At 42.6% G+C, this 13663-nt stretch overlaps 1 protein-coding gene across 3 annotated transcripts in view; it reads left to right on the forward strand.

Annotated features, from left to right (window-relative positions):
- The window catches only part of PROSER1 (proline and serine rich 1), an 85734-nt gene that overhangs the window by 49832 nt on the left and 22239 nt on the right, over positions 1–13663 (forward strand). For 2 of the 3 annotated variants that reach the window (XM_073613276.1, XM_073613274.1), the window contains exons 10-11: positions 2520–2663; positions 7167–7268. In XM_073613276.1, coding sequence (XP_073469377.1) covers positions 2520–2663; positions 7167–7268 — 246 coding nt within the window. The remainder of the gene's footprint in view (positions 1–2519; positions 2664–7166; positions 7269–13663) is intronic. The other variant, XM_073613277.1, reaches the window with a different exon arrangement.

A 13663-nucleotide genomic window follows, 5' to 3' on the forward strand; every position in this document is an offset into this window, starting at 1 on the left:
GGGGAAGGCAAGTCTGAGTAGTGTTTTGTTTCAAGATTTGAGACCTGATACAGAGTGTTAAAAAAAAGGCAGTTATGTAAGATATGCCAATTTTAAAGCCTGTGCTTAAAGGAAACCTGCGCTGAAAAATACAGAGCTTGGCACGACTCGCTTCCCTATGAAACTACTGGTTGCTTGTCTGATCTCAATCATGGATGTGGAACAAGCATCCAGCTAACAAAGTCAAGAGAGTCAAAACTTCTGTTCTGCAGACTTGTTCTGGTTTAGTGACTAGTGAGTATTAAAGTGGTTGTAAACCCTCATATATACCCAGTGAAGTGACTGGCCTCAGATGATACACAGAGATGAAACAAAGCTCCCTACATAAGTTTTCTATGTTATCTGCCGTATTCTTTTCTCTACAACCATTCAAAGTGCAGAATTTATAAAGCTTGTCTGAGCATACAGAAACAAAGGGGGTGGAAAGCTGAAGTTACTCTGCAGAGCTCAGTGAGGATAACTCTGAGAGCTGTCAGTCAGCTGGAGGTCCCTCCTCTGTCACTATTTTTCGCTTGGTGTCAGGAAAACTTGTCATGTGATTCATGCAGATATCAAAGGAATGAAGCAGCAAACAGAAATGACACTTAGTACTCTGGGTTAAGTAAAGTACACACTATAGAGGGATTTGCTTTGCTCATATTTCATGTCTGAGGTTTACAACCACTTTTAAAGTGCTTGTAAATGAACACACTTGTAAAACAACCCATTCAGTTTAAAATTGAAATGAAGGGCAAAACATTTGCAAATAGACACAAAAACACCATTATAAATCTTTTTTATATATATATATATATATATATACTGGGGCAGGAGATACAGCAGCACACTGATCTTCCGAGTGAAAGGCTGTGCAGCAGAAGGGGCGTGTCGGGACAAGTCTGATCATTGGAGGAGAGCAGGCTGAGCTCCCAGCACATCTAGAGAACTGACCATGTTTACTGTGGTCAGTTTTTAGTAGAAAAGCAAGGGGACTAGCAGTAACACCAGGGATTTCACATAAAGGAAGCAATACAGAGAACAGGATACTTTTTCTTACAAGTACATGGTACAACAGGCACATATCAGGAATATGAAATGCTGGGGGAAACAAACGCTTTAAGGCCTTGGATCAACATATCAGGTAGGCAACTAGCATTTTCAAAAGCAGGAATTACCAATGGCAGCCGGTGTATTTTTTTTTCAGTGCAAGTCTCTCTTAAATCGAAAAGAATAGGTACCTAATATTCTTGCATACTTTCTAACTGTTTAAAGCAGCCCTGTCACAAAGTTAAACAGTAGAAAAGAAAGTTCCCCTGTAAAGAAGGGATACAGTATTATACTTGCCTCACCCACATTGCTAATCATCACCTTCTTTAACATCTACAGTGCCCAGAGAAGTTTTCATCCTATACTCTTCTAGGGATATTGGATTCCTGGTCCGTGCCAAGAGCGGTTGGGTTCTTTTAGTCTGCCCCTGTGTCATTACAGGGAAGAGTGGTGATATAGGGGTCATTAGAAGGAACCGAAGCACTCGCAGGGACCAGGAATCCAACGCTTGTGGAAGTGTCATATATTGCGGCTTCTGTAGGCACTGCAGCACTGGAGAAGTTAGTATAATGTCCCTTCCTTTAAAGTGGAACCACTTTTGTGACAACTTTTACCCACTTCAATCACTTTCTTACGATGCCCAGAAGAAAAAAGTGCCTGAAAGGTGCGATTGTGTGGTCAGTGGCATGAGTCTTCTGTCCCAGAGAAGGATCTTTCAAAGCCCTGTTCTTGCTACCCATGACTGCATTACATTGCAGTCCCTTCGTACCTTCTGCTGTATACAGTGAAGAAACAGTCTCCAAGTCCTTCATTACATTACTGTTCCTCCATTGTATACAGAAGCAGGGAGCATCTAAAACACAAAGTAAGGTAAGCGCTTGGAGGGCATCACTTTGAGACAATATGCTCAATTTAGCCCACAAAGGACCTTTCCTTCATGAGGCCCTGTATAGTAACAAGTGCAATTTATTTTAATTAAACTTTAATTGCATGTACAAATTTATACTTCTCAAGCCAATAATACGGTGGCGAAGTACTAACCAACAAACATAACCGGTGCAATTTAGGTTGAATGCTATGGGTAACATGAACACATTCAGAAACTTGTGTCATACTAAGCTAAATGTATAAAGCCTGAAGAACGAAAAGTTGTCTTTGTTGCTCTTTTGGACCTTTTTAGATTCTGAGTACACTATTCTAATTGTAACAATAGATTGGCAGCTAAAATTTTGAACAGTACATTATTGGCTCCTGAATTTCTGAAATATGCGGCAGTTGCAAGTAAGGTATTTAGTGACAGCGGCTTCCAGTGTACTTTATTCTGATTATTCAGCCTGCCATGGGACACATTATATGTTATGTAGGTTTTTACTGTCTAAAATGCCGAGCATGCACAGAACTGCATGAAATTGTGTCAGGGCTCTGTTTGTTTGTCTTGCTTTTCTATTTTTTAGATTACTATGGGAAGACAATGGCGGTAAAGAAGGAACAGTCAAACTTAAGTACCTCTGGAGAAGGTCAAAGTTTATCTGAAGGGGGAGGGGCATCAGCCAATAGTACGAATTGTCGGGATTGGGCTAAGAAAAACGAGAACTACAGTAACTAAATTTATTCTGTTTACTGCAAATAATCACTGTATTGCACAACACCAGCTACCACTGAATGCCTTGCAGATTCCCCAGACACTACTGAATGATGGAAGGAGTGATGAGCCTTCAGAAATGAGACCTCCTATCACTCTGAACGGTTTTTAGCAGATTCTTTGATGCTTTCAGCTTATAACCAATTACTTGCGTTATTTGATATTACAAATTTTCATTTGTAGATTATATTTTACCTTTTTTTTTTTTTTTTTTTTTCACATTTGTAAAATTGGAATTAAAATGGCAGTCTTGCCCTTTAATCAGATCCAGCTCAGTTCTAGCACATTCTGGCAGTCTGATTATTTTCCAGTATCACAAATTTACCCATGCACTAGTTTTGCTATATGATATGCTGTACTCAGTACTGAATTTCTATTTCTTAAAACCTAATCAGCCACAGCACATGGTGCTCTTGGCAGTGTGAATTTTTAAACTTCTTCTTTTGTGGTGAAAATGGAAGAGCCAGGAACTTTAGTGAAGAGATTTGGAATCCCCAAAATGTATTTGAATCCGGCCAGCAGTGCCCATACATAGCTGGATTGTCTTTTTTTTTTCTCTTTGTGGACCTTTCATCATGCAAAGTGCAGTCTCCTATTGCAACATGTCACCGTTCGTGCTTTGTAGTTGTGGCTTTCCCTTACCTGATTGGTTACCATGATTGCTGCGTTTTATGCTACTTTGTTAAATAGCAACTACTGGTAAGTTCAACATAGAAAAAAAAATAATCAGCATGTTACTCTCAGCTTTGCACTCATCCAAATTTTTCCTGTAGTTCTACGGTGAACACTCAGGCATATTTATCCTGCGTTCATAAACGCTAGTTTTGCTAGTCATATGTTGTAGTTCTGCCTTCCCCTAACATGGGTGGTTGCCTTGAGTGCTGAATTTTGTAGTGCCTCGTTAAATAGTGACTGCTGGTAAGTTTGACAAAAAAAAATTGGCATGTGACTCTTGGATTGCATGCTTCCATTTTTCTAGTAGATCTAAAGTGAATAATACTACACAGGTATATTTAATCTGAGTTTATAAACGTTAATCTAAACAGCATCACATTCAGCAAGTGTTTCCAAAGCTTGAAACTGCTTTCTTGAAGTCCTAAAAGCACGTTTCAGCTCTAGTCTGGGACTGTTGGAAGTACTGGCTATAACCCAAAGAAAAAAAATTAGGTATCCCCTGGTGTTTAGAAAGCTGTGGGAGACTACCTGGCTCTGCTCCACAGTTGCTCCTGTTGTTCAGACTAGCATCTATAAGCTTAAAGTGGTTCGAAACACTAAAAGTATACCTTTTAAAAATATCCAACATTCTATATTTACCTTCTCTGTGTAATGGTTTTTCACAGAGCAGACCGATCCTCCTCTTCTCGGGGGCCCCCCATCAGCGCTCCTGGCTGCTCCTGTCTGCCCCCACAACAAGTGGCTTGCTATGGGGGGACACGTGTGGGCTCGCTCCCAGTCGGGGGTATGTCTGTTGGCCCCCCCCCCCCCCCTTGTCACTGGCTGTGATTGACAACAGCAGGAGCCAATGGTTCCCTCTCCTGTCTGACCCAATGAGGATTGAAAGAGCCACTTCTCCTGTGCACATCGCTGTATTGAGATCGGGCTCAGGTAAGTCTAAGGGAGGTGGGGATCTTGGGAGGGAGTTGCATGTAGAAGGTTCTTACAAGGTTTTTTTACCCTAATGCAGTAAGGTAAAAAACCTTCAGCCTTTACAATCGCTTGAGTGCATTGAGGTAAAAATGTCACTGTCTATTCCACTCCCTTCCCGGACTCCCCTATTAAACCAGCACTCTGCCCATCTGCAGATCTTTACTCCCTTTGCTGAGAGCAGCAGGAGCCATTGGCCCCTGCTGCTGTCAGTCAATTCGTATGAGAAGGGAGTAGGGAGTATGCTGTGTGTGTCTATGGATGCACACAGCCTGGCTTTGGAGCAAGCCCGCATGTGTGCCCACAAGGCAAGCTTCTTGCCATGGGGGCACATGCAGAAGAGGAGTAGACAGCACTGGGACCTCAGAAGAGGCTGTATGGGGCCGCTCTGTACAATACCCTTGCACAGAGCATGTATGTATAAACTTGTTAATTCTTTTAATACAATTTTTTTTTACTTTGCAACCACTTCAAATTTCCTGTGTATACTTTGAAAGGGCCAAGCTTTCTTTTTTTTTTTTTTTTTTTTTTTTTTTTTTTTTTCTTAAGCACCCTTTACCCTTAGAATGGGAATTTCTGACATAGATCCTACAGTACATGCAGGCTGTAACGTTAACAGGCATTTAGCAGGTTTCAGAAGAAATTTACAAAGCTCTAGCACACTGTAGGAGACTAACTCTTTTCACTTTCTGAATTCTTTTTAAAAAAACAAAAAAAAAAAAAATTAAAGCTGTTCAGGCTAACATTTGTTGGCTTAAATGCTTGTATATATGTGGCCTTTAAAAGCATCAAGCTGTTTTTTTGAAGCCCTCTGAGAACACTTCAGCTTTTGTTTTTTGTTTTTTTGTTTTTTATTTTTTTGTGAAAACCGATTTTAATGGAAATGCAAGCTTTAACAGGCATTTGGCAGCATTTTACCATAAGCTTCAGCAGGCACTAAACAATACTGGTTACCAGGCTGCACTATGCAGAATGACAAGGTCGTGCTTATGGAATGATTGCTAAACAGGCTAGTCAGACTTCCATTTACAAACTGAGAATGTATGTAATTGGCCTAGTAAAGGTCATGTTAAAGCCCATCTCCGGGGAAAGGAAAAATCTTTCCTTACAATGAGGCTGCCCCTGCACTACAAGGGTTGAATACTCCTTTTTGGTACTGGAGAAAGCAGTTTAAATAAGTTAATCCCCTAGCAGCTTGGTACTGTTCCTTGGCGCCCTCACATGCAGTGCAAGGCTACAGGCCCTGCATTGTACTTGATGATGTCAGAGGATCCGCAAACACTAAAGTGTAGGAAAATTAGCTGTGGGGACCAGTCTAACTGCACAAATGGAGTTTATAGGAGTGGAAGATTGGCCCCACTGGAAGGATTTTTGTTTTCCCCTAGAGTTCAGCTTTAAAGTCATCATTTTGATTTGGATAAAATACATAACTTCTATAAATTTTTTATAACGCTTTCTGAGGCCTGTTAGACGGAATTTCTATGTTGCAAACCCCCATAAATTGTAACTCCCTTGATGTACTAACAACACAAATTCATTGTTGCCATAACAAATACTGAATGTAATAGTAACTTTACATTTGAAACTAATACCGTCACAGTAAATTGTATCCTTCTGAAGATTTCAAATGTAACCATAGATAACGCAATGCAGATTTAAGTTGATGTACTATTGGCGTGTTCATATCTTAAAGGCCAATTAAATCCATGTGATTAAGGCTGGCCATACACCGATCAAATTTTGTGGTTGCAGGAAAGAAATTAGCTCGATTTCCCCCATTAACACACAGTGCTGATGTAGAAATCCCTCCTGCCGAGCCATCATCTCCTTCCAGAAGAGAAACCTCTGCAAGCAGCCGCTTGCGATAATCACAAGCGAATTTGGCAGGCTGGTTGTACCCAAGTTGATCAATCAACTTGGTACATTCAGCCTGCCCATTAATGGTTCAAATCTTGGCTGGTTCTTGCTGAACCAGCCAAGGTTTGAACTGCGTATGGCCGGCCTTACTGTATTACTGTAATAAAGTCAGGCTACAAACTGCATGCAGTGATCTGCTGTGATTTTCCTTTTTTGAAACTGTTACATGCGGTAGCAAGAATTAAAATACTGTTTTGACAGCATGTAGGGGAGTCAGACAGCAGCTCTATAACGTTCTCTAGCGGGCTGACATCCACCTACACTGCTCCAATCAACAGCACGGTTGCTGAGCTTTAATAGTTTAATTTGTGTAATAGAGTACAGTAACAATTTTTAGTCAATGCTTTAAAATGACATGCTGTAGTATCTTTTTGAATTGAATTCTTTAAAATCAACCACATGCCTATAGCTTCTAAGGTTCTACAGATAGGGACTGTCCATAGACAGTGGAGGTGGCTAGTTGCAGTCACCATCTGACTGTTGTCAGCCCAAAAAAATGGAACACTAAATGGGGTAAGGAGTTGCAAGGTTGATTCTCTTAAGGGAGATCAATAGCAATTGGCACATGTTGCTTAACCTCTCGAAACAATGTTCCAGCCCATTAGACACCCATGGGCTGCTATAGTTAACATTTAAATACAACGTTATATACAAGAGATGAGTTCAAATGGTCACTTTTTTCATGTTTAATTTGACTTATTACTCTATAAATGCTCCATAGTACATTTCAAACTATGATTGCACTTTGTAACTTGATCTAGTAAAGTTACTTGCAAAAGCACTTTAAAGGCATAAATAAAGCTAGGTAGGTAGGAAATTCATAGCCTAGAACATGTGAGCAAATAGAGAAATATGAAAACTGTAATTTATTTTATATATATTTTTTTTTTCTCTATAGGTGCATATATCAATGGTACGCATATTTCTGCTTTGAATTCTACCACTTCTAATACAGTTCCTCCACCCCCTTATTCTCCTAATGCTGCTTCACAGTCCACTGGTAAGATAACAACTTTGCTGTGTGTGTGTATATTATAATTTCTTTCACTCAGTTTGCCTGAAGCCATTTATTATCAATCAATTGTGCTTACTCTTTTTTTTAAATCATAATGGCAACAGAAACTACCCAAATGACCCTGATCAAAAGTTTACATACCCTGGTGATTCTGGCCTGATAACATGCACACAAGTTGACACAAACGGATTTGAAGGGCTATTAAAGGTAACCGTCCTCATCTGTGATCTGTTTGCTTGTAATTTAGTGTGTGTATAAAAGGTCAATGAGTTTCTGGACTCCTGACAGACCCTTGCATCTTTCATCCACTGCTGCACTGACGTTTTTGGATTCAGAGTCATGGGGAAAGCCAAAGAATTGTCAAAGGATCTACGGGAAAAGGTTGAACTGTATAAAACAGGAAAGGGATATAAAAAGATACCCAAGGAATTGAGAATGCCGATCAGCAGTGTTCAAACTCTAATCAAGAAGTGGAAAATGAGGGGCTCTGTTGAAACCAAACCACGTTCAGGTAGACCAACTAAAATTTCAGCCACAACTGCCAAGAAAATTGTTTGGGATGCAAAGAAAAACCCACAAATAACTTCAGGTAAAATACAGGACTCTCTGAAAACATGTGGTGTGGCTGTTTCAAGATGCATAATAAGGAGGCACTTGAAGAAAGATGGGCTGCATGGTCGAGTTGCCAGAAGAAAGCCATTACTACGCAAATGCCACAAAGCATTCTGCCTACAATACAACCAAACGGCACAGAGACAAGCCTCAAACCTTCTGGCACAGTCATTTGGAGTGATGAGACCAAAATTGAGGTTTTTTTGGCCACAACCATAAACTCTACATTTGGAGAGAAGTCAGCAAGGCCTATGATGAAAGGTACAGAGGTGGATCACTGATGTTTTGGGGATGTTTGAGCTACAAAGGCACAGGAAATATGGTCAAAATTGTTTGCAAATGATACTCCAGTATTTGATAACATACTGCATTCATCAGCCAGGAAGCTGCGCATGGGACGTACTTAGACATTCCAACATGACTGATCCAAAACACAAGGCCAAGTCCTGTCATTGGCTACAGCAGAATAAAGTGAAGGTTCTGGAGTGGCCATCTCAGTCTCCTGACCTCAATATCATTGAGCCACTCTGGGGAGATCTCAAACGTGCAGTTCATGCAAGACAGCCCAAGAATTGAGAGGAACTGGAGGCTTTTTGCCAAGAGGAATGGGCAGCTTTACCATCTGAGAAGATAAAGAGCCTCATCCACAAAGGCCACAAAAGACTTCAGGCTGTCATTGATGATGTTAAAAGGGGCAATACACGGTATTAAGAACTGGGGTATGTAAACTTTTGATCAGGGTCATTTGGGTAGTTTCTGTTGTCATTATGATTTAAAGAGTGAACAAAGTTAATTGATAATAAACACTAACCATGAGTGAAAGAAAATTGTTATTCATATTCTCTGCAAAATGGCCAAGAAATCATAAATTCTGCCAGGGTATGTAAACTTATGAGCACAACCGTGTGTGTGTGTGTGTGTGTGTGTATATATATGTATGTATGTATTAGGGGTGCAACGGATCAAAAAAATCACGGTTCGGATCGTTCCTCGGATCAGAGTCACGGATCGGATCATTTTCGGATCATTTTCGGATCAACAAAAAAAATATATATCCACATCTCCCCCACTGTAATATATCCACATGTCCCCCCCACTGTAATACATCCACATGTCCCCCCCACTGTAATACATCCACATGTCCCCCCCACTGTAATACATCCACATGTCCCCCCCACTGTAATACATCCACATGCCCCCCCCCCCACTGTAATACATCCACATGTCCCCCCCACTGTAATACATCCACATGTCCCCCCCACTGTAATACATCCACATGTCCCCCCACTGTAATACATCCACATGTCCCCCCACTGTAATACATCCACATGTCCCCCCACTGTAATACATCCACATGTCCCCCCACTGTAATACATCCACATGTCCCCCCACTGTAATACATCCACATGTCCCCCCACTGTAATACATCCACATGTCCCCCCCACTGTAATACATCCACATGTCCCCCCCACTGTAATACATCCACATGCCCCCCCCCCCCCCCACTGTAATACATCCACATGTCCCCCCCACTGTAATACATCCACATGTCCCCCCCACTGTAATACATCCACATGTCCCCCCCACTGTAATACATCCACATGTCCCCCCCACTGTAATACATCCACATGTCCCCCCACTGTAATACATCCACATGTCCCCCCACTGTAATACATCCACACGCCCCCCCCCCCCCCACTGTAATACAGCCACACGCCCCCCCCTCCACTGTAATACAGCCACACGCCCCCCCCCTCCACTGTAATACAGCCACACGCCCCCCCTCCACTGTAATAAAGCCACACGCCCCCCCTCCACTGTAATAAAGCCACACGCCCCCCCTCCACTGTACTAAAGCCACATGCCCCCCCTCCACTGTAATACAGCCACATGCCCCCCCCCCCCCACTGTAATACATCCACATGTCCCCCCCACTGTAATACATCCACATGTCCCCCCCACTGTAATACATCCACATGTCCCCCCCACTGTAATACATCCACATGTCCCCCCCACTGTAATACATCCACATGTCCCCCCCACTGTAATACATCCACATGTCCCCCCACTGTAATACATCCACATGTCCCCCCCACTGTAATACATCCACATGTCCCCCCCACTGTAATACATCCACATGTCCCCCCCACTGTAATACATCCACATGCCCCCCCCCCCACTGTAATACATCCACATGTCCCCCCCACTGTAATACATCCACATGTCCCCCCACTGTAATACATCCACATGTCCCCCCCACTGTAATACATCCACATGTCCCCCCACTGTAATACATCCACATGTCCCCCCCACTGTAATACATCCACATGCCCCCCCCCCACTGTAATACATCCACATGTCCCCCCACTGTAATACATCCACATGTCCCCCCCACTGTAATACATCCACATGTCCCCCCACTGTAATACATCCACATGTCCCCCCCACTGTAATACATCCACATGTCCCCCCCACTGTAATACATCCACATGTCCCCCCCACTGTAATACATCCACATGTCCCCCCACTGTAATACATCCACATGTCCCCCCCACTGTAATACATCCACATGTCCCCCCACTGTAATACATCCACATGTCCCCCCACTGTAATACATCCACACGCCCCCCCACTGTAATACAGCCACACGCCCCCCCCTCCACTGTAATACAGCCACACGCCCCCCCCCTCCACTGTAATACAGCCACACGCCCCCCCCCCTCCACTGTAATACAGCCACACGCCCCCCCCCCCTCCACTGTAATACAGCCACACGCCCCCCCCCCTCCACTGTAATAAAGCCACACGCCCCCCCTCCACTGTAATAAAGCCACACGCCCCCCCTCCACTGTACTAAAGCCACATGCCCCCCCTCCACTGTAATACAGCCACACGCCCCCCCGCACTGTATACATTACAGTGCTGTTAGTCTGACCTGTTAAGAGAAGCCGGCGCCGCCAAGCCAGCCGCCGGACCCACGAGTTGAGGGCGGGGTGATGACGTCAGCACGCAGCTGAGCGCCGCCGGGTGTACCAAGATGGCCGCGGCTCCGGAGCTAGGCCGAAGCCGCGGCCTTTCCTAAAACCCGAGGCCGCGGAGCGCTCCGCGGATCGCGGGTGTACCGATCCGAACAGCCTGGCCCGTTCGGATCACGGATCGGTGACGATCCGTTGCACCCCTAGTATGTATGTATGTGTGTGTGTGTGTGTGTGTGTATGTGTGTATGTATATATAATATATATATGTGTATGTGTGTGTGTGTATATATATATATATATATATATATGTGTATGTGATAATATCTTTGTGAAAGTATTTAAATCCTCACTTGTTAAACAACCCATTCAGTTTAAACTAGAAATGAAAGGCAAAACATTTTGTATGTTTTTTTATAAGTGTGTGTGTTTTTTTTAAACGTGATCGCATACCCTCTTAAGCTCCTTTTTTATGCATCTAAAAACAGAGAGGTGGGGGAGGAGAAACAGTAGTACACTAAGCGGCTTTGTTGGGGTGGGGGGGGGCGGGGGGTGGGAGCAGAAGTTTGATCATTGGAGGAGAGCAGGCTGAGTCCTAAACACAGCTATAGAACTGACCACTCTGTGCTCTCATGCCAGTGTGGTCAGTTTTTAATAGGAAAGCGGAGGGACTGGCAGGAACACCAGGGATTTCACACGAATGGAAGCAATACAAAGAGAACACGATACTTTTTCATACAAATACATGGTACTACTTGAAAATGAAATGTTGTGTTTACATACTCTTTAAATGGCAACACAGCGGGGATCTCTATATGGGCAGTCCCAACACACCTTTTACAACACATGTTGAGTCAGGATCATGGAACCACATCTACAAGCAAATGTTCATTTATTTTTCCACATTTTCTGGCCCCCAGCTACATCTCTAACCTAGTCACAAAATACCAACCTAATCGTTCTCTTCGCTCCTCCCAAGACCTCCTGCTCTCAAACTCCCTTATCACCTCATCCCATGCTCGCCTTCAGGACTTCTCCAGAGCCTCCCCCATCCTCTGGAATGCTCTACCCCAATCCGTCCGATTTTATCCACTTTCAGACGATCCCTGAAAACTCATCTCTTCAGAGAAGCCTATCTGGCCCCCACCTAACAACTGTACATTTTATCTTCTCAATCAGCACATCACCCACAGTTAATACCTCTTGTATCTCTTGACCTTCCCTCTTAGATTGTAAGCTCTAAGGAGCAGGGCCCTCTGATTCCTACTGTATTAAAGTGTATTGTATTTGTACTGTCTACCCTCAAGTTGTAAAGCGCTACGTAAACTGTTGGCGCTATATAAATCCTGTATAATAATAATGGGTACATCGTGCACCGTGCTAACAAAAAGCGCTCTCCCAGGTTACCAACAGTGCTGACTGAACTTCCCAAGCACATGCTACCGGGTGCAAAGTCTTAGGCCTCATGCACACTGGACGTTTTTGGACGTTTTTACAGATGCTGTTTTTGGCTTCAGATGTTTTTTTTTCTACAGTCAATTAACTCTCCAGCATGTTCTCCTATGTGTCCATGCACACATAAGCTGTTATCAACTGTTTTTGGCTGTAAAAAAAACTAGTGGGTTCTGAAAGGCGTTTTTAAAAACGCTCTAACGTCAAACGCATATAAACGCTCAAACGCGGCTCACCAGCGTTTTTAATCCATTGGAATAAAAAAAATGCAAACACTGAAAACCTCTAAAAACTCTGCTGCAAAAACATTGAAAAACTCACTGCAAAGCTACTGGCGTTTTTATAATGTCCAGCGTGCATGAGGCCTTAAAGTGTAAGTTCACCTTAACAGAAAAATGTGTAAGGTGAACTTTTTTTTGGGGGGTGTTTTTTTTATAGCAGAAATGTAAAAAAAAAAAAAAAAACTAGAGATTTCTATCTCTCATAATTTGTCTGGTGTTTTTTTTAACGCAAAAACCTTCAATGGGAAGAGAGGACACCTTCCAGAATGAAGTATGCAGGCAAACCGCCCACCGCCGTCATATTGTTTTCTTTTTTTTTTTTTTTTTTTCAAAGTTGTCGGTCTTTTTTTGTTTATAGCGCAAAAAATCAAATGCCACCAAAAGAAAGCTCTATTTGTGGGGAAAAAATTTAATATTTTATTTGGGTACAGTGTTGCACGCCCGCGCAATTGTCAAAGTACTGCAGTGCTGTATCGCAAAAAGTGGCCTGGTCATGAAGTGGGGTAAACCTTCCGGAGGTCAAGTGGTTAATTGCCATTTTAACCTGTGTGTGTCACCTTGTGTGTCTGTACCAAACATTTCAGGGTATGTACATTTTTGATCAAGGCCATTTGGGTGATTTTATGTTGCCAAACAACTATGTGATAATAAATGGCTTCATATTATCACGATCCTTCAAAAACTTTTTTTTTGCATGATCAGTCATAATTTCAATATCAATATAATTTCACAATTTCTGCCAGGGTATGCAAACTTTTAAGCACATCTGTACATTCAGTCCAGCCCTAGACTTGTGGCTGTTTGTCACTAAAAATATACAGTGTGTCTGCATATGGTGGTGGATATATGGATGTGTGTATGTATGTACAGTAGAGTACAGCGGTTTAGACATTAATGGCTGTGTGTTGAGTTATTTTGCGGGGACAGCAAATTTACACTGTTATACAAGCTGTACACTCACTACTTTACATTGTAGCAAAGTGTCATTTCTTTAGTGCTGTCACATGAAAAGATAAAATATTTACAAAAATGTGAGGGGTGTACTCACTTTTGTGAGATA

The sequence above is a fragment of the Aquarana catesbeiana genome, linkage group LG02, assembly GCF_042186555.1.
Source record: "Aquarana catesbeiana isolate 2022-GZ linkage group LG02, ASM4218655v1, whole genome shotgun sequence".
Lineage (NCBI taxonomy): Eukaryota > Metazoa > Chordata > Amphibia > Anura > Ranidae > Aquarana > Aquarana catesbeiana.